At 38.3% G+C, this 27,328-nt stretch overlaps 1 protein-coding gene across 1 annotated transcript in view; it reads left to right on the top strand.

The window, feature by feature from the left end:
• CMC1 (C-X9-C motif containing 1) overlaps positions 1-27,328 on the top strand; it is a 95,955-nt gene that overhangs the window by 11,336 nt on the left and 57,291 nt on the right. Inside the window, exon 2 of the mRNA XM_077760744.1 lies at positions 16,550-16,639. Within this exon, the coding sequence (XP_077616870.1) occupies positions 16,550-16,639 (90 nt within the window). The remainder of the gene's footprint in view (positions 1-16,549; positions 16,640-27,328) is intronic.

Below are 27,328 nucleotides of genomic sequence, written 5' to 3' on the forward strand. Positions count from 1 at the left end.
AGTGTTGAGTTCGATTTTAAATCAGTCAGCCTTGGTAAGAAAGTAAGGGGTAGAAGATGGAAAAGGCAGAAGATTGAGTTTGACTTGACAGTTATTTGCTGGGTAATGTTGCGAGATGGCTTTGAGCTTTCTGAGCCTCTGCTCAGAAGTACCTTCTGCCTGTGGTGATGTTTGTAAAACAATTCCTTCTACCACTTCTTCCTTCTGCAAATATTTATTGTGCCTCTTCTGGGTACATATNGAGGATAACATAATCACCAGGATGGCAGAATGAGGATTTAAATTGTTGAACTTTTAAGTTGAAATTGTGGTGCTCGTAAGTCTTGGAAATTGCCAATAGCTACTGGAAAAGATGGGCAGAGTCGATGTGGGTATGACAGTTAGCACTTAGAACATGGCATAAACAATGGCATCTTTTGAAGGGTAGAACCTTGTGGGATCGCCCCAAGAGGGATAGGAGCAGATCTTTCCTTGGAAGTGTTCATACTTTTTCTGGTATTATTGCCATTTTTCAAAATATCTTTGAGACTCCTTTAGGATTTGCCTTCAGCCTCTGCAGTCCATTCATTTCAATATCCTTATTTAGGGGAAGTGTTTTGTTTAGCAGGGGACCTGGTATTTCAGCCAGGGTTGTTAGCCAGAGGCAGGCCTCCTGGGAAATGCCACTGCCCCGAAAGGTGTATTGTGGAACTGTTTTTCTGTTAATGCACCCTGGCTCTGAAGGCCTTGCCAAGAAGTATGTGAGTGGCGTGAGCAAAATTTGAATCTTTGAAATAAGGGATCTTGATGTAAACATAATTCCCACTCCATTACCAAGGGGCACATGTTTTGTGGTTTTGTCTTGTTTTTGTAGCCATGTTAGGAAGTACTGTAAGATGAAAGAGGACTGGTGGAGTAGAGTGGCCAGAAGTGCTGAGGCATTGTCATCGATTTGACAATAGTCTACCATGTTCTAGATGTATGTCAGAAAAATCAGTTAGCTGTGAGCTGCTGAGAAAGCACAGGCATCCTGACCTTCCTTCCTCAAATACCTGCTTCTGTCTCTCATAACCCTACTGATTTTCTGTTGGAAAATCAGGAGAAGATAGCCTCGGAGTTTTACCGAGTAAAGTAAACGTGAAACCTTTTCATTTACGAAATTACGGCCACTGTGGAGATGGCAGCACATTGCTAAAATCGGCGTGTCTTCTTGCCTACGTTGATTTCCTGCTTTGGCGTACTTTTAATTTGTTGTCCCATTTTGGCCTCCTCACGGGTTAAAGTAATGTGGGTGGAAGGAAGTTTTCACACCTAGCAATCTGCAGAATCTGAGGTCCAAGAAATAGGTGCTTTTGGGAAATGGGCACATCTAGTGTGAACGAGGTGGTTATTAGCAGTGAAAGCTGATAGGACAAAGTAGTTCAAATGAAGCCTACTGGTGTGAGCTATCTGTGGTGTTTGACCCAGAAGCCACGCAGAAATAGGCACATCTCCCTCAGTGATGTGCTTTCCATGTTTTAATAAAGTTTGAGCTTCTAAAAAATTAGATTGTTATCGATTGAGCTTAATATATGACGTTTATCTTCTTGGAAGGTATTTTTTTTTCAGCCAACTGACAAATGGCTCCTCGTGTGTGTGTGTGTGTGTGTGTGTGTGTTTCTCTTTGAAATAATTTTCTCCATGGTAGGCATCAGAGGATCAGAATTCCGTTTTACTTTTTGATCAGAAAATCTAAACAGGGAGTTTTTAAAATTTTGCTTGTGCTTCTGAAGCTCCTGAAACGCTTTTACCGTGTAAGGGTTGTTTTCACACGTAACTTAACTTCAGAAACTTTCATAATCTTGTTTGTTGAAATCCCCTTAAATGTGTGTGGTGCATTATGGAAGAGGATTGGAGACCTGGGTTCCATGATCTGGGCTTTGCCGCTTTATCAGCCTTGGGTTATCTGACCTCTGGGAGCCTCCACCTCTTCATCTGCAAAATGGAACCAAAGCACTTCACCTGAGAGGGCTGTTAAGTAGACTGCCTGGGCATTCATCCCCTCTGGAGGTTTCATGGCCTGAGGCAGGCTGGGGAGGGAAATCTGTCCCATTACTGATTTCCTTTTCTGGTTTTGTTTTGTCCATTGGTGTTTGGCTTGAAGGAGAGAATGTGAAAGGAACACTGATCTTGGCTCTCGTAATTTTCCCCGAGTACCTCTGTCCCCTTGCCCCCCTTTCCTCATTTTATTATAGCAAGAAGGTAGGAACAAGCTGGCAAGACTATGGAAATCTGATGGAGAGCATCCCTGTTTTTGTGCTTTTGAGAACTGGAGTCTCCCTATACCTTCCCCCCCCCGGNGAGGAATCTAAAGATAGAAAACTGTTGCTAATGAGAACACTGTTGCATATTTACTGCAAGCATTTTTCTTGTTTTTCCTCCAGAATAAACAGTAGCATGGAAATGTCTTCAGGAGCAAATAAATATAACTGGAAAGTTAAAAAAAAAAGTGCCATTATCCAAACAAGAATCAAATTAGTTAAATTAGAACATTTTCACTATTGAAAGGCATACCTTGCCCTTCAGGTGTCACTTCTTTCCAATCAGAGATTCTGTACTATTCTCATTTGCTTCACTGTTATCTTTGTGGATTCAGAGCAAGCACTGTTGTCAGTAGAGTTATAATCTACTGCCATGCAGCAAGGACACGTGAGCCCCAAAGCAAAATCTGAGCTAACAAATTCAGCCGGTGAAAAAGGTGAAAATTGACTTTCAGGTGATGATAGAATGTTGAGAAGTTAGAGCTTTGGAAATTTTCCCTGGTGGTGTTATCTTGATTCTTTATCTCAGTATAAATTTATGTGACCAGGGAGTAGGCAAACTCTCAAAATTTGATTTTTCTTTCCAGGCTCTTATACAGATGTATAACATATATGCATCACACTGACTTTGAGAGAATCACTCTGTAATTTTATGAATAAAAAGTACCATATTTATAATGTTTGTGGTGTTGAAGATGGCTTTGTAATATGTATAAAACCATAATTAATTATATCCAGTGGTTGATATGCTATCAAGTGGGAAAATCTTTACCAGAATTTATAGATTTTTAAGTCTGTTATAAGTCTGATTTAACACCAGGAGTTTGGAAAATCTAAGTCAGTTTTCATGTGATTCTAGAATTGTTTTTTGTTTTTTGTTTTTTTCCCCCCAGGAGGTTTTGCAAACCACTTTAAAAAATGTGTTTAAATAGGAATTATAACCTAGAATTCATTATGCAGGTAAATTTCTATTATTTCTTATGGAAAAATGGCTTAATATTACACAGCTATGTGTATTTAAGGAAGTGATTAAAAAAGTAGTGCTTTTGTTATCTAAGACCACTGCAAAATTTATAGAGCAAAAGGTAGATTCATTAGGACACGTCATTAGTAATTTCTATACGTTAACACTACATAAGTGAATGGAAGAGGTAACATTTTGAAATTGATTTTATAAAATAGGTCAGTATATCACAGTATTTCTTCTACTCTGTTCAGTAATTAATCGTGTTAATCACTGTTGCCTCTTAGGCTGTATGCTGCGGATCAGGACAAAAAAAGCCTCCAGTTTTATAATTTCCCTTCAAGGAGAGATCAGCTTTCCACTCCACAGGAGGGCTCACAGGCATCTGAAATTCACCAAGTCCACAGCTGAATTCCTCTCCCCCGCTGGTGTTTCTTTTGTGTTCCCTGTGTCAGTGAGTGGTCCCAGCTATTTCACCAGGAGCCAGAAAACTGGGAACCTTCTCTGATTCCTCTTTTCTTTAGTCCCTACAAGCCCCATACATCTTGTTAGGGCCTCCCTAGAAGCTGTCCTTTTCTCTCCATCCATACTTACAGTGTCTTTTATGAGCTCACTGCTCTTTTTCTCCTCTTTAACAGTAGCCCTGGCAAAGCCAAGGAGAAGGAGAAGGCATAAAGAGTTAGGCCAAATTTCAGCAAACCATGGCCTGGGCAAAATCTGGTAAGACTTGTAAGCTATGGGTGGTTAGTAACATTTTCAAAGGAATATACATGATAGAGTGAGTCTGTAGCCTGCAAAGCCTGAAGTATTCACAGCCTGATCCTTAACTAGAAATAGTTTGTTGAGCTCTGGCGTAAGCAATGAAAATTGGGAAACAACTATAGGTATGGTAAAGAGGAAAAAAATCATGTGAGTATCTTCGTATCATTATTTTGAATATTTAGGTGAAATGGATAGTTTCCTTGAGAAATATAAATTTATTAAAACTGCAACTGACCAAAGAATAAATAAAAAGCTTTTAGAAAATTGCATCAGTAAAGTTCTCTTTGTGTCTGTCTCTCTCATACATACTTCAAGACCTGGGCCCTAGTAGCTGGTGTAACACCAGAGACCAGTAGGGCTACTGCATATACGTGTACACACACACACACACACATACACACACACACCCCTACACACTTATATGGCCAGATACTGGCTCATGTAACCATGGGAGCTAGTTGGGCAAGTGTGAAGTGTGTAGGGCAGACCAGGCTGTCAGGAAGAACAGCACCAGAACTCTTGGTGCTGAGCTGAAGCTGTAGTTCCCACATGGAATTCTGGTCTTAAGGCTTTTCAACTGATTATATCAGGCCCACCCAGATTATCTACGATGATCTCCTTTACTTAAAGTCAACTGATTATAGACTTTAATCACATCTGCAAAGTACCTTCTGAGCAATACCTGGATTAGTTTGAATAACTGGAGACTATAGCCTAGCCAGGTTGGGTCATAAAACTGACAGTTACAGGTGGTTTCTATTAAACTGTAAAGAAAGTGATAATAGGGGCACCTGGGGGGCTCAGTCAGGTTAAGCGCTGGCTCTTGATTTCTTTGCCTTAGGTCATGATCTCTTCATTCATGAGATCAAGCCCCATGTTGTGTGGGATTCTGCCCTGACCGAAAGGAGCCTGCTTGCCCTGACATGACAGCAAGGAGCCTGCTTGGGATTCTTTCTCACAGAGAGAGAGAGAGAGAAACTGAGATACTAGAGCAATACAGAGGAAAATCATAGGCAAATCTCAACATGAAGGTAACTATAAAAATCCTGTATAAAATTTGAGCATCCAAGACAGATGTGCTGTTAATTTCTGCTTACCAGTTTTCTAAAGGACAGAGCCAGAAAAGAAGGGCTGCAGAGGCGTCCCTGTGATTGTCTACATGGAAATTGGAAGAGACTGGTGACAATTTAATAGAACTAATGAGAGTTAAGTAAGATTGTGTTGGTTATAAGAGCAATATAAAAAATTCAGGTGAACCTCTATAACAGCACAATAAATAATTACATGTTGCTTGTGTAATTTACCAGTAGAAATAAATCTAATAAAAGATGAACAGTACCTTTAAGGAGAGAATTCTAAAACTTTTTGTCTACCTAATTATTTTCTGATAGTTACATGTTGAACCATCCATTATGAGTACACATTTTTATGTTTTAAGGCTAATATATTATAAATTATAAAATTTACCGTGGAATTTATAGATTATGAATTATGATAAATCTATAAACCCAGTCAAGACATCCCCAAGAGCATATCCTTCTCACCTCCCATAGATAACCAGTGTTCAGTTTATCACCATAGATTTTTTTCATGTTCTTAAATCATGTGGTATGTACTTTTGCACCTGGCTTCTTGTTCTCAACAGTTTTTGAGATTCACTCGTACTGAGTGTATCAGTTAATTCTTTTGCATTGCTAAGTAGTATTCAGTTGGGTATTTAGGTTGTTTCCAAAATTTTGGGCCATTATGAATAATGCTTCCATAAACAGATTTGAGCAAGTCATATTCCGGAAATATGTTGTCATTTATGTTGGCTGAACGGATACTTAGGAATGGAAAGTAGGTTGGGTGTATTCACTATAACTCAACAAGCAGTTTTCCAAAGAAGTTTATCTTTTCACACTCTTACCAGTGATATATGAAAGTTCCAGTTGCTCCACATTCTAACATTTGGTGCTGTATTTTTAACTTTAGTCATCCTCGGGGGTATGAAATGGTATCCTGGGGTTCATTTGCATTTTCTCCATGACTAATGATTTTAAACAAACACCTGTTCATTTACTTATTTACAGTTTGTCTGTATTGTTTTTGAAGAGTCCGTTCAAACCTTTTTTGTCCCTTTTGTACTGGGGTTGTTTGTATTTTTGTAATTGATATGTAGGAGTTCTTTATATATGCTAAATTCAAGTCCTTCGTCAACTCTTTCTCTATAGATCTATATGTCTATATACTGTGAACATTTTCTTCTGGTTTGTGGCTTGTCTTTTAATTTTCTTCATGGTGTTTTTTTGATGAACAGCAGATTTTATACTTGAGGAAGTCAAATTTATCCTTCTTTTCCTTTGTGTCGTCTTCGAGGAATTGAAGTTTTTTTTGTTTGTTTAATAGTTTCAGCTTTTATATTTACGTTTGTGATCTGTGGCAAATTAACTTTTTGGGTACTGTGAAGCAGGAGGTCAGAAGATTCAGACTGATACCCCCACTAACCCCCCAGTGCTTATCTAGGTCTATTATCACCATTTGTTGAAAACGCTTTTGGTTTTTTCATTAAGTAGCCTTGGTGAATTTGTCAAAATAAAGTCACTGTATAAATGTGGAAGCATTTCTGGACTTCGTTTTGTTACTGTTAGTCTTTTTATTGGAATCATTGGCAGTACTGCACCACTTTGACTGCTGTAGCTTTGTTGTGAGAGTGGAAATCAGGTAGTGGAAGTCATCCAGATTTGTTCTTCTATTTTAATGTTGTTTTGGTTATTCTGAGTCCTTTTGTCTTACACATTTTTAAGCTTTTTTAATATTATAACTTTAATATTATAACTGAACGGTTGTTCATTTGGTTGGGCGTCGGACTTCGGCTCAGGTCATGATCTCACGGTTTGTGGGTTCGAGCCCCACATCAGGCTCTGGGCTGACAGCTAGCTCAGAGCCGGGAGGCTGCTTCAGATTCTGTGTGTGTCTCTCTGCCCCTCCCTTGCTTGCACTGTCTCACTCTGTCTCTCAAAAATAAATACATGTAAAAAAAAATTGTAACTTTATTTTGAAAGAATTTAATGTATCAAGCTGCAAAACATGGCAGTTCTCATGTACTTTTTCTTCCCCTTTTCCTGTTGCTGTTGTCTCTCATAACCATAGTACAAGTCTTGGGTGAGTATGATACTGCATTCAGAAGGGCAAAAATTGGTACTGGAGGGAGAAAATAATCTTGCTATTTTAATGTACTGTTATACGTACAGTGCATACACAGATAGTCAATGTATCTGGTATTAACATTTCATGGGGAGCATTAGTGAAAAAAAAGGGTCTAAAAAGGCTCTTTTAGAGTAAAAAAGTTAGGACATACTGCTCTAATTGTGTGTAAGAAAACCAGGAATTGACATTAGTATGCTAACTCAGGTGCACATTGTAGTTGAATTTTATCAAATTTTACGTGTGTGTGTGTAGTTAGATGACATTTATTACATATGAATCCTCAAGTAACCATCATCGCAGTCAGCACACAGAGCTGTTTTGTCACCACAAAGGAAACCCCTCATGTTTCCTTCTGCCTCCTCAACTCTTTAACTACTGGCAGCCAATGATCTGTTTTCCACCCCTCTAATTTGTCACTTTAGGTGGAATCATGTAATACAGAGCCCTTTGAGGTGGTCTTTTTTTCATTCAGCATAATGCCCTTGAGATCCGTTCAAGTTGCTTCCGTTGTTGTGTATCAGTAGTTTTTTCTGTTTTATTGCTGAGTAATATTCCATTATCTTGATGAACTGCTGTTCATTCACCCACTGAAGGACTTTTGGGTTAATTCCATGTTTTGGCTATTACAAGTAAAGCCCCAGTGAACGTGTGTATATAGGTTTTGTGAGAACATATTTTCATTTCTCTGAGTTAAATCCGGAGGGATATGTTTGCTGGGTCATATGGTAAATACATGTTTAACTATATAAGAAACTGTCTGATTATCTTCCAGAGTGGCTGCACCATTTAATGTTCCCACCAGCAATGTATGAGAGAGACGTTTACTCTGCATCCTTGTTAGCACTTGGTATTAATATTTTTTTCTTTTAGCCATCTTCATAGGTGTTTAATGGTAACTTTTGTAACCTTAATTTGGATTTCCATAATGACTGATGATGTTATGCATGTCTTCATATGCTTATTTGCCACCCTTCTATCTCCTTGTCTAGTGTTTGTTCAAGCCTTTTGCCCATTTCTAAATGGATTGTTTTCTTACTGTTCAAGTTTACAGAAATCATTATATATTTTGAATACAAGTCCTTTTTCAGATATGAGATTTGCAAATAATTTTTCGCATTATGTGGCTTGTTTTTATCTTTCTAAGAGCATTTTTTGTGGAGTGGAAGTTTTTAAGTTCGATGAAGTAGAATTTATCTACCCTTTTTCTCTTTTGTCGATCATGAGTTTGGTGCCATATACAACTCTTTAACTCTGGGTCATAAAGATTTTCTACCATAATTTCTTATAGAAGTTTTTTCCTTTAGCTTTTTATTTTGAAATAATTATAGACTCACAGGAAGTTGCAAAAAAAAAAAAACTATATAGAGCCTTACAGGCCCTTCATGCTGCTTCCCACAATGCCTCTTGTATAATGGTAGTATAATATCAAAAGCAGGAAATTGAAGTTGGTACAATACTATTAACTAGACTATATACCTTTTTAGTTTTCATCAGTTTTATGTATATATGCATGTGTGTATATAGTTCTGTGCAGTTTTATTCCATGTTTCTATTCTTACAAGGAAAGCATTCAGTGTTGAATCATTAAGTGTGATGTTATAGGACTTTTGTAGACACTCTATTAGGTAGAAGAAGTTTCTTTCTGTTCCTAATTTATTGAAAGTTTTGTTTTTCAAGAATGGTATTGAATTTATTAAATGTTTTTTCTGCTTCAATTGACGTGATCCGTATGTTTTTCTTCTTTTAGATTGTTTATCACATTGATTGATTTTCAAATAGTGAGCCAGTTTTGCATCTTTGGAATAAACCCACCTGGATGTGGTGTATTTTTCTTTTTCTATATTGCTAGATTCAATTAAGTAGTATTTTGTTGAGAAGTTTGAGTCTATATTCATGAGGAATATTGGTCTGGGTTTTATTTTTTTAATATTGCCTTTGCTTTTGATATCAGAGCAGTGCTGGTCTAATAAAATGTGCCAGGAGGAGGCTAGAATTGGTGTTACTTGTTCTTTAAATATTTCATAGACTTTGTCAGTGAGGCCATTTGGGCCCTTTTCTTTTTTAATTTTTCTAAAACAAAAGCCCCAAAACTCTTCAGTAATGATTATCCCATTTGTTTCCCTGTTGTCAATTTTACTGATTTCTGCTACTATTTTTATTTTTTATTTGCTTCTTTTGGGTTCTCTTTGTTCTTTTTCTAGTTTTGTCAGATGGAAATGTAGATTGTTGGTTTGAGACTTTTTTGTTTATTAATTTTTTTTTTGAGAGCGAGAACATGAGCTAGGGAGGAGCAGAGAGGGAGAGAGAAAATTCAAAGCAGGCTTCTTTCTGTCAGAGCAGAGCCCAATGCAGGGCTCTCTCTCACAAACGGAACTCTGAGATCATGACCTGAGCTGAAATCAAGGGGATGCCCAACTGACTGAGCCATCCAGGTGGCCCAAGAGACTTTCTTTTTTAATATGAGCATTATTGCTAAACATTTCCCTACAAGCACTGCTTTAGTTTTTAGTAAGTTTTGTTTTTATTTTCATTCAGGTCATTATATTATTCTCCTTTCCTTGATACTTCTTTGATCTAGGAATTCTTTAGAAGAGTGCTGTGTAATTTCCAACTGTTAGGAAATTTTTCTTCCTGCTTTCTGTTCTGGATATCTAGTTGATTCCATCAGGGTGGGAGAAAATACTTTGAATTTGTTGATATTCCATTTGATTTATCTATATTGGTTTTTAATTTTTTTTGTGGTTGTAAAGATTACACTGTCTAATATAGTTTATCACAGTCTGCTAGCATGACCATTTTATTATTTAAGTGGAATATAGGTAATTTTGCTACCCTCAAAGTTGCTTTACCTTCTCCCCTTTACGGTATAGTCATTTTTAATACTACCTTTATATACATTGAGAATGTAATGATTTTTGCTTCTGTCAGAAATAATATTTAAAATTCAGGGCACCTGCATGGCTCATCGGTTAAGCATCCGTCTCTTGATTTTGGCTCAGGTCATGATCTCATGGTTCCTGAGATCAAGCCCTGTGTTGGCCTCCACACTTGACAGCAGGAAGCCTGCCTGGGATTCTTTCTTTCCCTCTCTCTCCCTCTCTCTCTGCCCCTCCCCCACTTGTACTCTCTCCTTCTCTCTCTCAAAATAAAAAAAATAAACTTTAAAAAAAATATTTAAAACTAACGGAAAGAATAGTATATTTATCTTTCTGTTGCCTTTTCTTCGTTCCTGTTATTCTGAGTTTCATTTTGTTACCATATCCTTCCTGTCTGAATAACTTCCTCTAGCCATTGTTTGAGAATAGGTCTGCTGACAAGAAATTACCTTCACTTCTCTTCATCTGAGTTGTCTTTATTCATCTTTCAGTCCTAAAAAAAAAATCCTTTGTCCTTTGAATCTTTGTTCTCCTATATTTCTCTCTGATGCTTTGAAGATTTTTCTTTGTCTTTCATTTTCAGAAGTTTTATTATGATTTGTTTCTTTAGGTTTTTAACGGTTTTTCTTGAATTAATAGGTTTATGTCTTTTGCCTCATTAAAATTTTTTTTTAATGTTTATTTTTGTGTGTGAGAGAGGGAGAGAGAGATGGAGCCTGAGCGGGGGAGGGGCAGAGAGAGAGGGAGATAGAGAATCTGAAGCAGGCTCTGAGCTGTCAGCCCAGGGCGGGACGTGGGGCCAAACTTACAAACCTCGAGATCATGAGCTTAGCCGAAGTCAGATGCTTAACCAACTGAGCCACCCAGGCGCCCCTCTTTTGCCTCATTTGGAAAGGTTTCAGCTATTATTTTTTCAAATTTTTTTTTAGCTCTGCATTTTTTCCTTTTTTTCTGAGACTCTGGTAAAATAAGTGATAGACTTTTTAAAAAGTTTCTTTTATTTTTTGTCCTGCAGTTCCCTGAGCCAAATGTAGTTCTTTTTAAAAAAGCTTTATTTTGTCATCTCCATTTGAGTTTTGTATATTAATCTTACATCTGGAAACCTTGCTTATTAGTTCTATAGCTTTTTTGTAGATTCTATTGGATTTTCTAGATAGACAATCTTTTATTTTTCTTTATTGAACTGTCTAGAAAATCAAGTTAAAAGGTTGAGTATAAATATCAAGAGCAGACTTTTTTTGCCTTGTTCCATATCTTATGGGGAAAATGTTTGCAAGTGGGTTTTTTTTTTCTTTTTTTTTTCTGTAGATGCCAGTTATCATGTTGAGGATGTTTCCTTCTGCTCCTACTTTACTGGGAGATTTTATTAGGAACAGATGTTAGATTTTTGTCAGATGTATGTTCTCTGTTGTAATAACCATACTTATTTCCTTTTTTAGCTTTTTAATCTGATGAATCACTTTTATCAATTTTTGAATGTTAAGTCAGTTTTGTAGTCCTGGGATAGACTTTATTTAGTCATGAACTAGTATCCTTTTTTATATTATTGGCTTTAAATTGCTACTCTTTTTTTTTTTTTAAAGATTTTTACATCTATACTTATGATGGCGTATTGGATTGTAGTTTTTCTTTAATGTCTTTGCCTGGTTTTGGTGTCTGGATGCTGCTGGACTCAGCAATTTTTTTTTTTTTTTGGAGTGTATGGAATTGGTATTATTTCTTCTTTTTAAATTGTTTTTAATGTATATTTATTTTTGAGAGAGAGGGAGAGAGAAAGCAGGGGAAGGGACAGAGGAAGAAGGAGAAACAGAATCTGAGGCAGGCTCCAGGCTCTGAGCTGGCAGCATAGAACCCGATGTGGGGCTTCAGTGCAGGAATCATGAGGTCATGACTTGAGCCGAAGTTGGACTGTTAACCGACTGAGCCACCCAGGTGCCCTGGTATTATTATTTTTTTAATGTTTGTTCAAATTCATGTTCAGCTGTCTTTGTCTGAAATCATTTTTTTGGGAGGAGAAGGCTTTTAACTACAGATTCAATTTCCTTTTTTTTTTAATTTTTAATATTTATTTACTTATTTATTGAAAGAGAGGAGAGAGAGTGAGAGAGCAAGCCAGGGAGGGGCAGAGCGAGCGAGCGAGCGAGAGAGAAATCCCAGGCAGGCTCTGCACTGTCAGCACAGTGAAAAGGAAAGAAGGTTCTACCTGCCTAAAACTCTGCAGCATCTTCCCATTGTTCTCAGGATAAAATTCAAATGCAGGGCTCGAACCCATGAACTGTGAGACCACCACCCGAGCCAAAACCAAGAGTCAGCCACTTAACGAACTGAGCGCTGATTTCAATTTCTTTAATAGATACAGGGCTTGAATGGTTATCTGTCTATGTCTTGAGTTAGCTTTGGTTGTTTGTGCTGTTAATTTTATTGGCTTACATTTAAATATTATTTGAATACATTATTATATAAAATCATTTTTTAGAATTTATTTCGAGAGGTAGAGCCTGCACCTGTGTGCATGCAGGTGGGGGAGGGGCCAAGAGAGGGGGAGAGGGAGAATCCTAAGCAAGCTCCACACTGTCAGCACAGAGCCCGACACGGGGCTCGATCCCACGAACGATGGGTGAGGTCATGACCTGAGCCAAAATTGAGAGTCAGATGCTTAACCGACTGAGCCACCCAGGTGCCCCCAAAATGTGTGTCATTTTTAATATTTGTGATACCTCTTTTTTCTTGGCTAGTGGTTTATCGATTTTAATTGATCTCAAATTTAATCTTATCAGAGAACCAGCTTTGGTTTCAGTGCTTTTCTGTATCATTTTGTTTATTTTCTATTTGTTTTGCTTTGATCTTTATTATTTGTTTTCTTTTGTCTTGTGTTTAGTTTATTCTTCGTTGATTTCTCCAGGTGGAAGCTTAAGTCGTTGATTTAAGACCATTCTTCTTTTCGAGTGTAGACCTAGTGCTACAGATTTTCCTCTCAGTGCTGTTTTAACTGCCTCACACAAATTGTGATATGGTTTATTTTCATTTTCATTTATTTCAAGATAGTTTATTTCCCTTTTGATTTCTTCTTAGCTGCATGGATTACTTACTTTTTATGTTTTTAAAATATAATTTATTGTCAGATTAGCTTACATACAACGCCCAGTGCTCATCTCAGCAAGTGCCCTCCTCTATGCCCATCACCCACTTTCCCCTCACCCCTACCTCGCCCCCACACCTTCAGTTTGTTCTCTGTATTTAAGAGTCTCTTGTGGGTTGCCTCCCTCCTTCTCTTGTTTGTATCTATTTCCCCCGCCTCCCTTCCCCCTGCATGGGTTATTTAAAAGGTGTTATTTAAGGGAAACCTGAGTGGCTCAGTCCACTGAGCTTCCGACCTCAGCTCAGGTTGTGACCTCTCAGTTAGTGAGTTCAAGCACCATGTAGGACTCTGTGCTGACAGCTCAGAACCTGGAGGCTGCTTCAGATTTTGTCTCTCTCTGCCCTTCCCCCATTCGTGCTATGTCTTTCTCTCTCTCAAAAATAAACATTAAAAATTTTTTTTTTCAAGTGTGTTATTTGGTTTCCAAATATTTGGAGATTATCAAGACATCTTTCTGTTAATGATTTGTAACTTAATTACATTGGTGTCAGGGAACATATTTTGTATGACTTGAATTCTTTTAGGTTTATTGAGATTTTTTTCATGGTCTAGACTATGGTTTATCTTGGTTAATATTCATCTGTTATTAAGTGGAATATTCTGGAAATGGGTCAAATTAATTGATATGGTTCAGGTACTTTATAGTTTTTTTTTTTAATGTTTTATTTATTTCTAGGAGACAGAGAGACAGCGTGAGCAGGGGAGGGTCAGAGAGAGAGGGAGTCACAGACTGAAACAGGCTCCAGGCTCTGAGCTGGCAGTCAGCACAGAGTCCGAAGCGGGGCTCAAACCCACGAACCGTGAGATCATGACCTAAGCAAAAGTCGAACCCTTAACCAACTAAGCCACCCAGGCGCCCCTATAGTTTTAATATGTAAATTTAAATGTATGTTTTTCTATTATGTTTTATATCACATTTGTGTCTCATGAATTCATTTTTATTTTAGCTGAGGATATTCTCTATTACTTCTTGTGGCAGATCTGTTTTACAGTGGTCACAATATTGGGCGCTTGGGTGGCTCACTTGTTGAAGCGTCCGACTTCAGGCCATAATCTCTAATCTTGTGGTTTGTGGGTTTGAGCTCCGCATCACTGATGATGCAGAGCCTGCTTGGGGTTCTCTCTCTTACTGCCCCTATGCGTGCTCTCTCTCTCTCTCTGAAAATAAATAAACTTAAAAAAAAAAAAAAACACAGTAAAAAAAAAAAAAGGTCACAACATTATCTTGCATTCCTCATGTTTTCTGTAATATGGCCTTGCAAGAAAGAATGGAGTTTTGATTCTCCTGTGCTTGGGTGTAGCCTGTCCTTGGTGACTCGATCGATGTAATACAGTAGAAATGGTTCACAGCTTCTGTGACCAGGTCAGAAAGGCCAGACATACTGCTTTCACTTGGTTTCCTTGAAACACGTAGTCTCTAGACATTTCTTTTCACAGTCCTCCCTCCCATGACCTCCCTATTACTGTGAGAAGCCAAGCCGGGTGGAGAGGCCTCGTATAGGGGCTCTGGTGTACGGGCCTCACGGAGCCTTCGTTGGCCAGTCCAGCTCAGCTGTCAGATACGTCAGGGAAGAAAGAGGTCATCTTCCAAGTGGATCCTCCAACCTCAGCTTTTGCAGCTGTTGAAGTCAACGCCAGTCATTTGACTCTTCCTGGATGAGGTCCCGGATAATGTGAGGCAGAGAAGGGGCAATTCTGCTTTGTTTTTCTCAGTTCCTACCCTGTAGGATCTCTCTGTATAACCAAATATTTGTTTTATACCACTAACTTTGATTGGTGGCTTATCATAGAACAATGGGGATCACTTCGTTTCAGTAGGGTATGCAAGAGGTAAACCTTTCAGTCCCTTCTTGGCTGAAAATATTAACTTCACTCTTCATTGGTTTTGGAAATCTTGGTTATAAAGTCATGCACCCTCAGAACTTTGAAGTTTCGTCTCCGTTGTCTTCGTGCATCCATGGCTTGCCAGTGAAACATGAGGTAAATCTGAATCTCATTCCTCTGTGAAGGTAGTGCTTTCTCCCTTGTGAAGCTTTTAGGATTTTTGAGCTTCACACCTATCTTCAAAGTGCATGTAGGTAATCTATGATCCATTTCTGGCTGAGGACTCATATCTCTTCCTTTACCTCTGTATATTTATTATACTCTAAAATTTTTTTTCTTCTTTTAATTCTCCACATTTGGATACTTCTTGATTAAAGTTGGTTTCTCCCTTTCACCGTGTTGTCCATCAAATTGAGGTGCTCCTTGGCTGTTGTATTGTTTGCTTTTTGAGAAGCCCTTTTACACACTCTGCAGATTCTCTATCAGTTCATCGCTGCCTGCACCCAGAAGTTGTTGGGAATCGCATAGTACCAGGGAAAGTGGAGGGGTTCCTGGTCTTCGTAGGTGTCACTGGGAAACTTGCTGATCCTTTGGGGATAGATACATGTATTTACTTGTATTACCCCTGGGTCTGGAGGCAGCGGAAGAGTTGATCCACTTGCTCCTACTGAGGTATTTCAACCAATTAGGCTTTGGTTTTCTTCAGGGAAGTCTCTTGCTTCCCACTTTTGCTGCTCTGGAGCATGGAGCAGTACCTACTTGTGGCATCAGTTTTTTTCTTGGGGAAAAAGCCTGTGGGTGTATGATTACCTCCTTTCATCCCATCTCCTCTGCCTTCTGTCTTTCAAAGAAATTCCTGATCATTTTGATTTTTCTGAGGACACCTATCCAAGGGGTAGCTTTGTTTTTCAGGACTTTCTGAATTTAAGAGGCTGGTAGATATGCTCTGTCTACCATTTTAGTCTAATTGTGGTGGTTTTGTTCAAAATTCACAGAAATCTGACATGCTGTTTTTATATGCACACGTACTTCTCCTTCTTCTTCTTCTGCCTGTTCTTCCTTTCTTAGGCTACTCACTACCAGGCTGAGAAACTACTTCCTTGTCTCTTAATCTTGGATCCCTTCATCTATCCTTGGTTGTATCTCAGTATTGATAAAAATCTGTGGACTATATTAATAAGGAAAATTACACTCTTTTAGTTTATGACTAATTTTGACAAGACTGCATGGAATACGTAATCCAATAAAGTGATCCAATAAAGTGTTGTCATATAGCTTGCAGAAATTTTGAGAAAGATACTGTCTGTGTCCCACATTTTTTTCTGTTGTGTATAGAAAATATTCAGAATGACTTTCAGTGACTAAAATACCCACAATTTTATGAGGTTTTAAGAGTCAGGTTTTAGTATGTTTGTGTAGGGTTTTATTTTAAGTTAACCAGAGTGCTTATTTCTTCCCTAAACTGGTGATTTACTTCAGACTTCACTATATTAAAGAAAGGTCTTGTTTTTTTCAGAGCAACATCTCAGACATGTCGAAAAGGATGTTTTGATCCCTAAAATAATGAGAGAGAAAGCCCGAGAGAGATGTTCTGAACAAGTTCAAGGTAAGATTCAAATATTCATATAAAGATCAAATACATTTTTTATAATATGATCTGAATTTAATCCTTAGCCTTAGAGTCAAGTAGTCAATGAATTAATATGTATGAATTGTTTCTCACCCTTTCACTGAGATACCAGTATTTCAGCTTTCAGAACTTCCAATCAGTATTCAATTCATTTACAATTTAAAAATATTCTCCCAAATTACTAGTAAAAAATATTTTTTCCCAGAAGTACAGTTATATATAGAAAAACTTGGTATTTGTATTTTAGAGAAACAAGTTATTCTGGTGACTTTGATAGGGAAAGAAGAAACATCAGATGTAACATGTACCTGTGTTTTCTTCATCAACATATTCACACAGATAAATATATATTCTAAGATGATTTTCTTTGAGGTCATTGTCTATTACTGAATTGTTAGTGGAATCCCAGTAGTACTTACAATGAGTCTGGGTTTTGTTTTTGTTTTTATTTTTACTTCTCTGTATTTTACGTTTCTTTTAAAAAATTTTTTTAAAAGTTTATTTATTTTTGGGGGGTTGGGGGGGAGAAAGAGGGAGATACAAAATAGGAAACAGGCTTCTGGCTCTGAGCTTTCAGCACAGAGCCCAGTGCAGGGTTCAAACCCACGAGACATGAGATCATGACCTGAGCTGAAGTTGGATGCTAACTGAGGGGCACCTGGGTGGCTTTTTTAAAAAAAAATTTTTATTTTTTAATGTTTTATTTATTTCTGAGAGAGACACAGCATGAACAGGGGAGGGTCAGAGAGAGAGACACACACACACAGAATCTGAAACAGGCTCCAGGCTCTGAGCTAGCTGTCAGCACAGAGCCCGATATGGGGCTCGAACCCATGAACTGCGAGATCATGACCTGAGCCCAAGTCGGATGCTCAACCGACTGAGCCACCCAGGTGCCCCAGTATTTTACATTTTTAAGTGAAAGATATTTCTGTAAATGTATGCTCTAGGCACCCATATACACATATTTTCTTTGGAAAAATGTTTCTTAACGTGAGTTATTCCTGTATTCTATAAATATAGAGATAAATTGTTGATTAATATATAATAACATTCAGTGAAAACCTGTAAACAGAGCAGCAGAAGGTGAAACATGAGGCCATACATGGTGGGTAATTAGAAAAACAGACAACAGTATTTCTGTAGAAATGTCTTGTTAAAAAAAATCTCCCCCCTGGAATGGCCATCTAAAAGAAGTGGTAAAATTCTGCTGAGGTCAACTGTTTATCTGGCTCCCCTTCTTCACCTTTCCCTGTAGTCTTCTTCCTTGAGGGACCGCACTGATTCTTAGTGAGGATGATGGGCTGCAGTTCCATAGCCAGTTTCTCTGCAGGGGGCCAGGCTGTGTCAACTGTGTTTCGGGACCGTGTCAGTAATGTTCGGATGCTGGGAACATTTCTGTCCCTTTGGTGCTCTTCTCCTTTGAGAATGACCTTTGGAATCATAGGAAGCAGTAGAAGAAGAGTAATTTCTCAGAATGGACATCGTGTGATGATCACGTCTGTTTCTTTAATGACTTATTATGATCTATTCTAGTTTCAGATCCATTCACAAGTTAGATTGAAAATAAATGCATCCATGAATAAATATGTTACCGATAATTAACTAGTGTCATTCTGCGATACTACTTTTGCTTTCAGTATGAGTTAGTTGCTTCATCAGAGTACCTTCCTTCCACTCACAGCCCCAGGTGTCAGGAGAAATTAGCCCATTACCACCTGCAGACAGGGTTTGGTGCAAAGCTGGCCTTGGCAGGTGTCGTGCTGATCATCTCAAGAGGTAATCCTCCACTTGCCTCAGAACTTACAAAAAAAAAAAAAATTCCTGACTCAGTTGAGGGAGGAAAAAAAATTAACAATGTGTAATGAAATTACAGGGTTAACTTTTCAGTCCTAGGAAAATTTACTTATGCCTGATACATTGGTCCAAAGTGATGAATATGAGATACATTTATGGTTTTTTTTTAAATTTTTTATGTTTATTTTTAAGAGAGAGTGAGCGAGAGCGAGAGCATGAGCAGGGGAGGGGCAGAGAGGGGGAGACACAGAATCAGAAGCAGGCTCCAGGCTCCAAGCTGTCAGCACACAGCCTGACATGGGGCTTGAACCCACAAATGGTGAGATCAGTCCTGAGCCAAAGTTGGCTGCCCAACCAACTGGGCCACCCAGGTGCCCCTATTTATGGTGTTTTTAACACATTATCCTGATAATCAGAACGAAATAAAGCTAGCTAATTCAGTTATCGATTGAGGTTTTACTCACACGGTTCAGATGAAAATGCAGAATATTTAGGGTTTGGGTTTCAGAACTGCCTTTGCTTACTCTTAGTCAATGTAACTGTGTTTTTGGCTTTTGAAATGAAAGAAAGAGAGTATAACTTTAAAACATTTATTAGTTTGTGTGGCACAGCTACTATCATATAATGGAACAGGAAAAATCTTTACTTTTTAAATTCTAGTCAGTTAACACATGGTAAAACTGGTTTCAGATGTAGCATTTAGTGATTCGTCACTTCTTTATCAAAAGTTAAGGTTTTAGGACATTGACGTGGTTAAGCTTTTGCTTTTTTAAATATGCTTAAAATCTCCAGAAGACTGAAAGCATCTTAAAATTTGAGACCTGCTTGGGTTACTTCAGTGCATTTGCCTCTATTAGAACATGTTATAACTATTGATTTTTGAATATTTGAATCTTCTATAGATAATCATATATTGATTATCTTTAGGCCATATGGTCCAAAAACAGAGTTATAGAATCTAAAATTGATTATTTTATAAAACAATAATCTTTAGTATTCTTCCTGCCTAGCCATGTGATTTAGTAAGACTGTGCACTGGGTATTGCTGAAGCAGTAGCAGAACAGCTACATTTGAACTGAGCACTAAGATGTAATTTAGAAATGAGGACACTTCCCTTGTAGTTTATTTACTATTTGTAGCCTTTGCCTTATTAATTGCTTATAGGATTTTATATAAAAACATTATGTGTGCTAATTGTATAGTTCTTGGATAAAGATATAGGAATTTTAATAAGTGATCTGACTTTCTGCTAAGTGCCTGAAACCTGATAATGTCGGAAAGCTTTTCTGTTTGATTTTTTTGCATGTCATTTCAACCCAGCTGATCATAAGAATTGGGTCAGCCTGCCAGCAACTTAGGTTTGTGAAGGGAATGGAACAGCTTTTCCGGGGACAAAGAGAAATGAAATCACTTTCAGTGAAAGAAAGATGCCTCATTATAGTCACCAACAGCAGTTATTGACAGCTACACTTCCTATTAACAAGGAGCATTTAACTAAGAGTTTGGCTGTTGGATCTTTGGACTTGATCTAATTTGCTAGCATTAATTAGTTTCTTTTGAGCACAGACACTTGGTGCTCACAGCTATAGATTTGGAGGGCTAATTAGGATAGAAAATGGAACAGAATGGGGTAAGGCATTAACCTTCAACCATTACCAGCTGGGACACTGATAAAGACCACAGAGTCCAAATGCTCCCTATTGATGTGAAGAGTACCCTAATGAATATCAATTTCAGCCAGGTTGCTATATTCTTACTAGTTCTCTCTTCATTATAATTTTTAACCAGTTTCCATGATACCTTCATTATCTGTATATACACTATTGGTTTTTACTGTTCAGTGATTTAGTCTGAGTCGCACATTTTGTCTTAGGTTTAAATATAATTAAAATTTGCCTTAAGTAGCAGATAACATTTAGAATGTTTCATTGTTATGTACCTTAATACTTCTAAAATTTAACTTTTATTTACAAATACCTAATTCTTATTTTCTGCAGTGGATTTTTATAAAGTCATGGCAACCTTACGATTTGAAATAGTGAAAACTATAACCTGAAACCAGAAAAATCTCAGTTTTTGGGTGACAGTCAAGTGGTGTTTGTGTTAAATTGGGGTCAACTTTGACCATCTTTGTCTCTATAAAATATGCTTTATTGTGTTCTTTTTCAAAAGTAGTACTCCTCACCTTTTTTGGAATTTAACTTTGATTTGAGTCAAGGTGGCTTGACTTAGAGATTAGATGTAGAATTGAAAATCCTGATCTTGTTATTATGTAAACTTCGACAAGATTATAAACTGTTGGTAGGACACATATCAACAGAAAAGCAAGTGATCAATTGATTTGGATAGAAAACTAAACTTTATAATATTCTTCTTTTGTGAGTGATATTGACAGTGAGTAGAGCCCCAAACAGAAATTACCAAAGTGCATTTGTAGATGTTAACGCAGTGATCACTAACTATGTTGGGAATGGAACTTAAGGAAAAGTCTAGAATGTCCTATCTCTCTCCCAGTCTGCCTACTTCCCAAAAGCCAAAAACAGAAATGCTCTTCCATCAAGTGTGGTGGTGGAATCATTGCTTTTCTTGGATCTGGGAGTTACCAACTTGTGGTGTTTTAGAAAGACGGGTTGATGACCTCTGGAGTTTACTTCCACTCTGACTTTTCCATGTGTTTGACTCTTTGCTAATTTAATGGTTTATATTTTCTATGTTAGTAATATCATTTGTCATATATTGTATGTAATGTATAGTTTGTCATTATATGTACTATAGATCATATGTATATATTAAAGTATGCATTCTAGGGCTATAATTTCTCTTCTGGAAATAATAGTCCACGAGAGGTAGAGTCCCTGAATTGCTATTTTGTAAAAATTCATTGTTTGTTGCTGTTTTTGAATTGCATAGTTGGCATTTGATGTAAAGTTTCCATGTTGAATAATGAAGTTTGCTTTAAATAAAATAACATTTCTTTTTCTTGTTGCTATGACCCATCAAAACCAAAATACTACCCTGTCATCAGGAACAGCCCAGAGCTGTCTTTTCCCTAGGTGTAAACTCCTGCCCACTGATTCCTTTCATCCTTGGGGCCTTCTTTTACCTTATTTTAATGTTTCTTTTGTATCATTGTCTTCTGCTGCAGTCTTTTTGATCTTTTGGCCAATAGGTGGGGTTAGGTTTTTTTTTTTTTAATGGTTCATTCATTCATTCATTCATCCTTGAGAGGGAGGGAGGGGCAGACAGAGGGAGAGAGAAGGAATCCCAAGCAGGCTCCTTTCTGTGAATGCAGAGCCTGATGTGGGGCTCGAAGTCCCGAACCATAAGACCATAACCTGAGCCCAAATCAAGAGGCAGATACCTAACCTTCTAAGCCACGCTGGTGCCCCAGGTGGGGTTACTTCTAAAGAAATTAGATAAAGCATAAGGAAGTATGGATTGTTCATCTCTTTGAAACATTGCAGAGCTGTAGTTAACTCAGAAGCTTGAAAAAAATGCCTGTCTTCTGTCAGTCACATGCAATTAAATATGTTACAATTTGCTAAATTCCAAAGCTAATGTAAACTGACAAAAAAGAAAATCAAATTAAGAATGCTTTGGATAGTCTTTAGGATGTTTACAGGCGGAAAACTACCAGAACATTAGTAAAACAAATCGGAGGGCAATAGACTGCAAATGGTCAAAGTAGTCAGTCAATCTATCCAACTGTGTTTCTCGAACCTGCCAAAAACTTTTCCTTTGGTGTTTGGTGCTATTATTGCCACATATATTTTTGTCATTTAACGGTTCACCAGTGTTAACTAACTCTAAAGTGGAGGTGCACTATTTTGGATAGACTAGGAGGGCAGTATATAAATCCCCAAACATGATGCATGCCTGTTACGTATAAGATTATGCTATGTACTCTAAGAAATATAGAGCAATAAGGTCCAGCTCTCCTCCTTTGCACCTGCATTGGACTGTGGCAAGGATCACCACCACCACTGCTGGGTTTGGTGATTTGCTGGGAAGACTCCCAGGCCTCCTCGTGCCCTCATATTCATGGCTAAGATTTATTACAGGCAAAGAGCACAAGCAGAACCAGCAAAGGAAAAAGGCACATGAGATGCAGTTTGGAAGAAACCAGGCGCAAGCTTCCAAGGGTCCTCTCCTGGTCACTCAGGATGTGCTTAATTCCTCCCGTGTTGAGCTGTGACAGCATGTGTGAAAGGTTGTCCACCAGGGAAACTCATCAGACACAGTTTTTTTTTTTTTTAATATTTTTATTTCTAGGAGACAGAGACAGCGTGAGCAGGGGAGGGTCAGAGAGAGAGGGAGTCACAGACTCTGGAACAGTCTCCAGGCTCTGAGCTGGCAGTCAGCACAGAGCCCAATGCGGGGCCCGAACCCACGAACCACGAGATCATGACCTAAGCGAAAGTTGGACACTTAACCGACTAAGCCACCCAGGCGCCCCTTTCAGACACAGTTTTTATGAGGAGTTTGTCACATGAGCCTCCTTCGGTTAGCATTACCAAAATTTCAGACTCCCAGAAGGAAAGCAGGTGTTCGGCATAAACCATATGGTTTACACAGTTGAGACGTGGTGAGCCCCTCTTAGCAATTAGGGAATGGTGGGAACCCTCCCAAAATCCAAGTTGTCAGACACGAGCTAAAGGCCAACCTCGCAAACGAGCGTTTCTGAGGAGAGCAGCATGAGGCCTACCATGTTTCCCCCTTTCTGACATGGACATAATACAGATTAGTTGCCAATAAGTTCTTGTGTATGCCACTCAGGTCTGGTGTCATGACATTCGTTGCAAGGAATAGACCTATGCCTGACAAATACAGCTGAATTATTTTTAAAACAACTGAGCAAAGTATATTGTGGTCATTATGCATGGAGTTAGTGGTACTCAGTTACGTTTGTTAATTCATACCTATATTGTAGGACTTCATGGCTTATGATTCTCTTGCTTCCGAATAACAGGGAAATTTTGTAACAAAATTATAATTGTATATAAATAGTCTTGAATAAATTGGCTAGTTTTCTTCTCACAGAGAAAGGTGCAATCTGTTTTAGAAGTAAGTTAAACCTTTTTTGTTTTTTTAAACGTTTATTTTGAGAGAGAGTGAGAGAGTGGATCTGTGTGAGCTGGGAATGGACAAGAGGGAGAGAGAGAGTCCCAAGTAGGTGCCATACTGTCAGTGCAGAGCCCAACTCAGGGCTTGATCCCACAAACCGTGAAATCATGACCTGAGCCAAAACCAAGAATAGGGTGCTTAACCGACTGAGCCACCCAGGAGTCCTGAAGTAAGTTATATCTTTAAATGCTGAATCTTTACATGACTTAATTATAGGGAATTTTGTCAGGGCAGATGAGTTTAACATTTTAATTGACTAATTTATGCAACTTATTTTTGAAAGTTTAGGTGTGAAAAGTGTACATATGAACACAAAAGCAAAGAATTACATAACTTGAAACTTAGAAATATTGTTAAGGTGAATAAATATAATTAACATAAAACATTAACTATTCTGCCATCACTTCATTAGCAAGTTTTTATTATGTCTCGTTTCCTAGACCTTGGCTTTCAGTGATTCTGCTGTAAGAATTTTATATTTTTCACTTTAAGAGAAGTTAATCCAAAATTAAATGTGGTCTTTACACAGTCCTATCCCTTGTTTATAAAATCTAAGCACAAGATCACATTTCACTTAAGCTACCTGATGATCCTTGAGTTGTAATTGGCATTCTTTCCAAATAATAAAGTAAGTGTCGGTAAACTTTTTGCAGATACTCACAAATAATTGTACTGTGACTGAAATACATTCTTAAAAGAATCTTGTCTGTTGGAAAAATAACTAAGAGGGAAATCTGGTTTGTACAAAACTCTGGAATGCATTTGGATTTAGAACTGTTTAAAAAATAGTCAGTTCCTTGCATAGGAGCACATGCACCCCAATGTTCATAGCAGCACTCTCAACAATAGCCAAAACATGGAAAGAGCCTAAGTGTCCATCAATGGACGAATGGATCAAGAAGATGTGGTTTATCTATACGATGGAATACTACATGGCAATGAGAAAGAATGAAGTCTGGCCATGTGTAGCAACATGATGGACCTTGAGGATGTTATGCTGAGTGAAATAAGTCAGGCAGAGAAGGACAGATACCATATGTTTGCACGTATAGGAGGATTAGGAGGAACTTAATGGAGGACCATGGGGGAGAAGAAGGGGAGAAATAGTTAGGGAGGGGGAGAGAGGCAAACCATGAGAGACTCTTGAATGCTGAGAACAAACTAAGGACTGATGGGTGTGGAGGGGGAGGGGGGAGATGGGCATGGAGGAGGGCACTTGTAGGGATGAGCACTGGGTTTTATATGGAAACCATATAAACAATAAACTATTTGTAAAAAAAAATATGCAAGGAAAAATAAAGTAAAAAAATAAAAATAAAAAAACTGCTCTGTCTTAATTAGCCATCATTATAACAAGTTTAAATACCTCTTTTCTAATTTTTTTTAACATTTACTTATTTTTTGAGAGACAGAGAGAGACATAGAGCATGAGCGGGGAAGGGGCAGAGAGAGAGGGAGACACAGAATCTAAAAAAAGAAAAAAATCAGTTCCTTTTCAGAGGGGGCTAGACTTTGATTCAAACTGTAAGGTATAAATCAGATAAAAGTAGCATTTACTGTATTATACTTAATTTTGTTATGTTTACAGAATCAATATATGAGAACAATGTTGCATTATTTCCATGAAGCAAATTTTAAACCAGATTCTAGATTACAGTTGTAGCCTGGTGTGTGTCTCCTTTTCCGGTTTATTTTTCTGGACTTTTTGAGGAACACAAAATGTAGAGTAAATCGTAAATCACATAATGAAATAGTCTAAATAGTAATGATTTTTTATGATTTACTCAGATTTTTGGAGTAGCATTCAATTAAACAGATACAGATTTTTTTTAATGTTTATTAAAAATTTTTAATGTTTATTTTTGAGAAAGAGAGAAAAAAAAAAGAGAGCAGGCATGAGTGGTGGAGAGGCAGAGAGAGAGAGAGGGAAACACAGAATCAGAGGCAGGCTCCAGGCTCTGAGCTGTCAGCACAGAGCCCAATGCGGGGCTCGAACCCACAAATTGGGAGATCATGACCTGAGCTGAAGTCAGACGCTTAACTGACTGAGCCACCCACGTGCCCCTAATGTTTATTTTTGAGAGACAGAGTGCAACCTGGGGAGAGGCAGAGAGAGAGGGAGACATGAGACTTGCAGACATGGGACTTAGCAGAGAGTCTGACATGGGACTTGAACTCATGAACTGTGATATGATGACCTGACCTGAAGTCAGATGCTCAACTTAGCCACCCAGGCACCCCAAACAGATATAGAAATTTTAATCTGAGGCCCATAAACAAGTTTACTTGGCATCATATTTTAATATATTGTTTTTCTCCAATATATTCATATTTGATAGTATTATTTGCAAATATTTTCATGTCAGTCAATGATCACATCATGAAAATACATTTTTATAAACAAGACAGACTTTTTAGTTCCTCTTAAGCAGTTGAATGGAACTTCAGGGTTATATGGAATATAAGTCATTCAGAAATGTTTAGTATTTCGTAGCCACCATTATGTGAGCAGTGAATAAAGCAGACAAAAATTTTACCATTATGGACCTTACATTTCAACAGAGAGATAAATATTGTAGGTTATTCTAAGTAAATAGAAGTGATGTGGAGAGAACTAGAGTGAGGGCCCTGGGGAGCACAGGTGCTCGAAAGGGGCTGGAGTTCTTAATAGGTGGTCAGTATAGGCCTCCTATTTTGTGCGTTTGCACAAAATTTGTGAAAGGCGAAGGAGTGATGTGCAGGCACGTGTGTGAAGAGTGGTGTGAACAGTAGCTGCAGACCCTGAAGCACTCAACAGAGCTGGCACGTTTGAGGAGCACCTACAGGATCACTGGTGAGATGGAAGGAGTGAGGAGAGGGAGGAGTGAGGCATTCAGCAGGGTGACTGGGGCAGATTCATTTTGGATCTTACAGGTACTGAGGACTTGGAGGTGCTAAGGAGAGAAAGGGAAAAACTTGGATGGCTTAGAGCGGTGCAGAGATAGGGTCTGATTTACTGTTTAATAGCAGCTGCTGTGTTAAGTAGCCGTGCGGTAGGGACACGGGCAGTATCAGGGACACCAGTTGAAGAACGTGATTGTGATAATCCAAAAGGCAAGTGATGGCGGATTAAAAGGGTGGCAGCAGTGGAGATGATGAGATTGCACATCCCGGGTGCCTGGGTGGCTCAGTTAACCAAGAATCCAGCTTTTGATTCCTGCTCAGGTCCATGATCTCAGGGTTCATGAGATGTAGCCCTGCTGTGAGATTTGCACTGACAGCGCGGACCCTGCTTGGGAGTCTCTCTCTGCCCCTCCCCCGCTGTGTGCACACACACACACACACACACACACACACACACACTCTCTCTCTCTCTCAAAATAAATAAACATAAAAAAAAAATAGGATGAGGGGCTCCTGGGTGGCTCAGTCAGTTAAGCATCCAACTTCGTGTCAGGTCATGATCTCACAGCCCATGGGTTCGAACCCTGTGTCATCCTCTGTGCTGACAGCTCAGAGCCTGGAGCCTGCTTCAGATCCTGTATCTCCTTCTTTCTCTGCCCCTCCTCTGCTCACTCTTGGCCTCTGTCTCTCAAAATAAAATAAAGACATTTAAAAAAACTTTAAAAAAATAGAATGTGTACATCCAAAATATATTTTGAAGATAAGAAGCCACAAGGAAAGACCTATTTCCTATTATTTGTCCTGAACAAGTAAAAGGATGAGATTGTAATGAACAGATAAGGAAGAATGTGTGTGGAGAA

This window comes from Crocuta crocuta, unplaced genomic scaffold (assembly GCF_008692635.1).
Source record: "Crocuta crocuta isolate KB4526 unplaced genomic scaffold, BGI_CrCroc_1.0 scaffold253, whole genome shotgun sequence".
Classification (NCBI taxonomy): domain Eukaryota; kingdom Metazoa; phylum Chordata; class Mammalia; order Carnivora; family Hyaenidae; genus Crocuta; species Crocuta crocuta.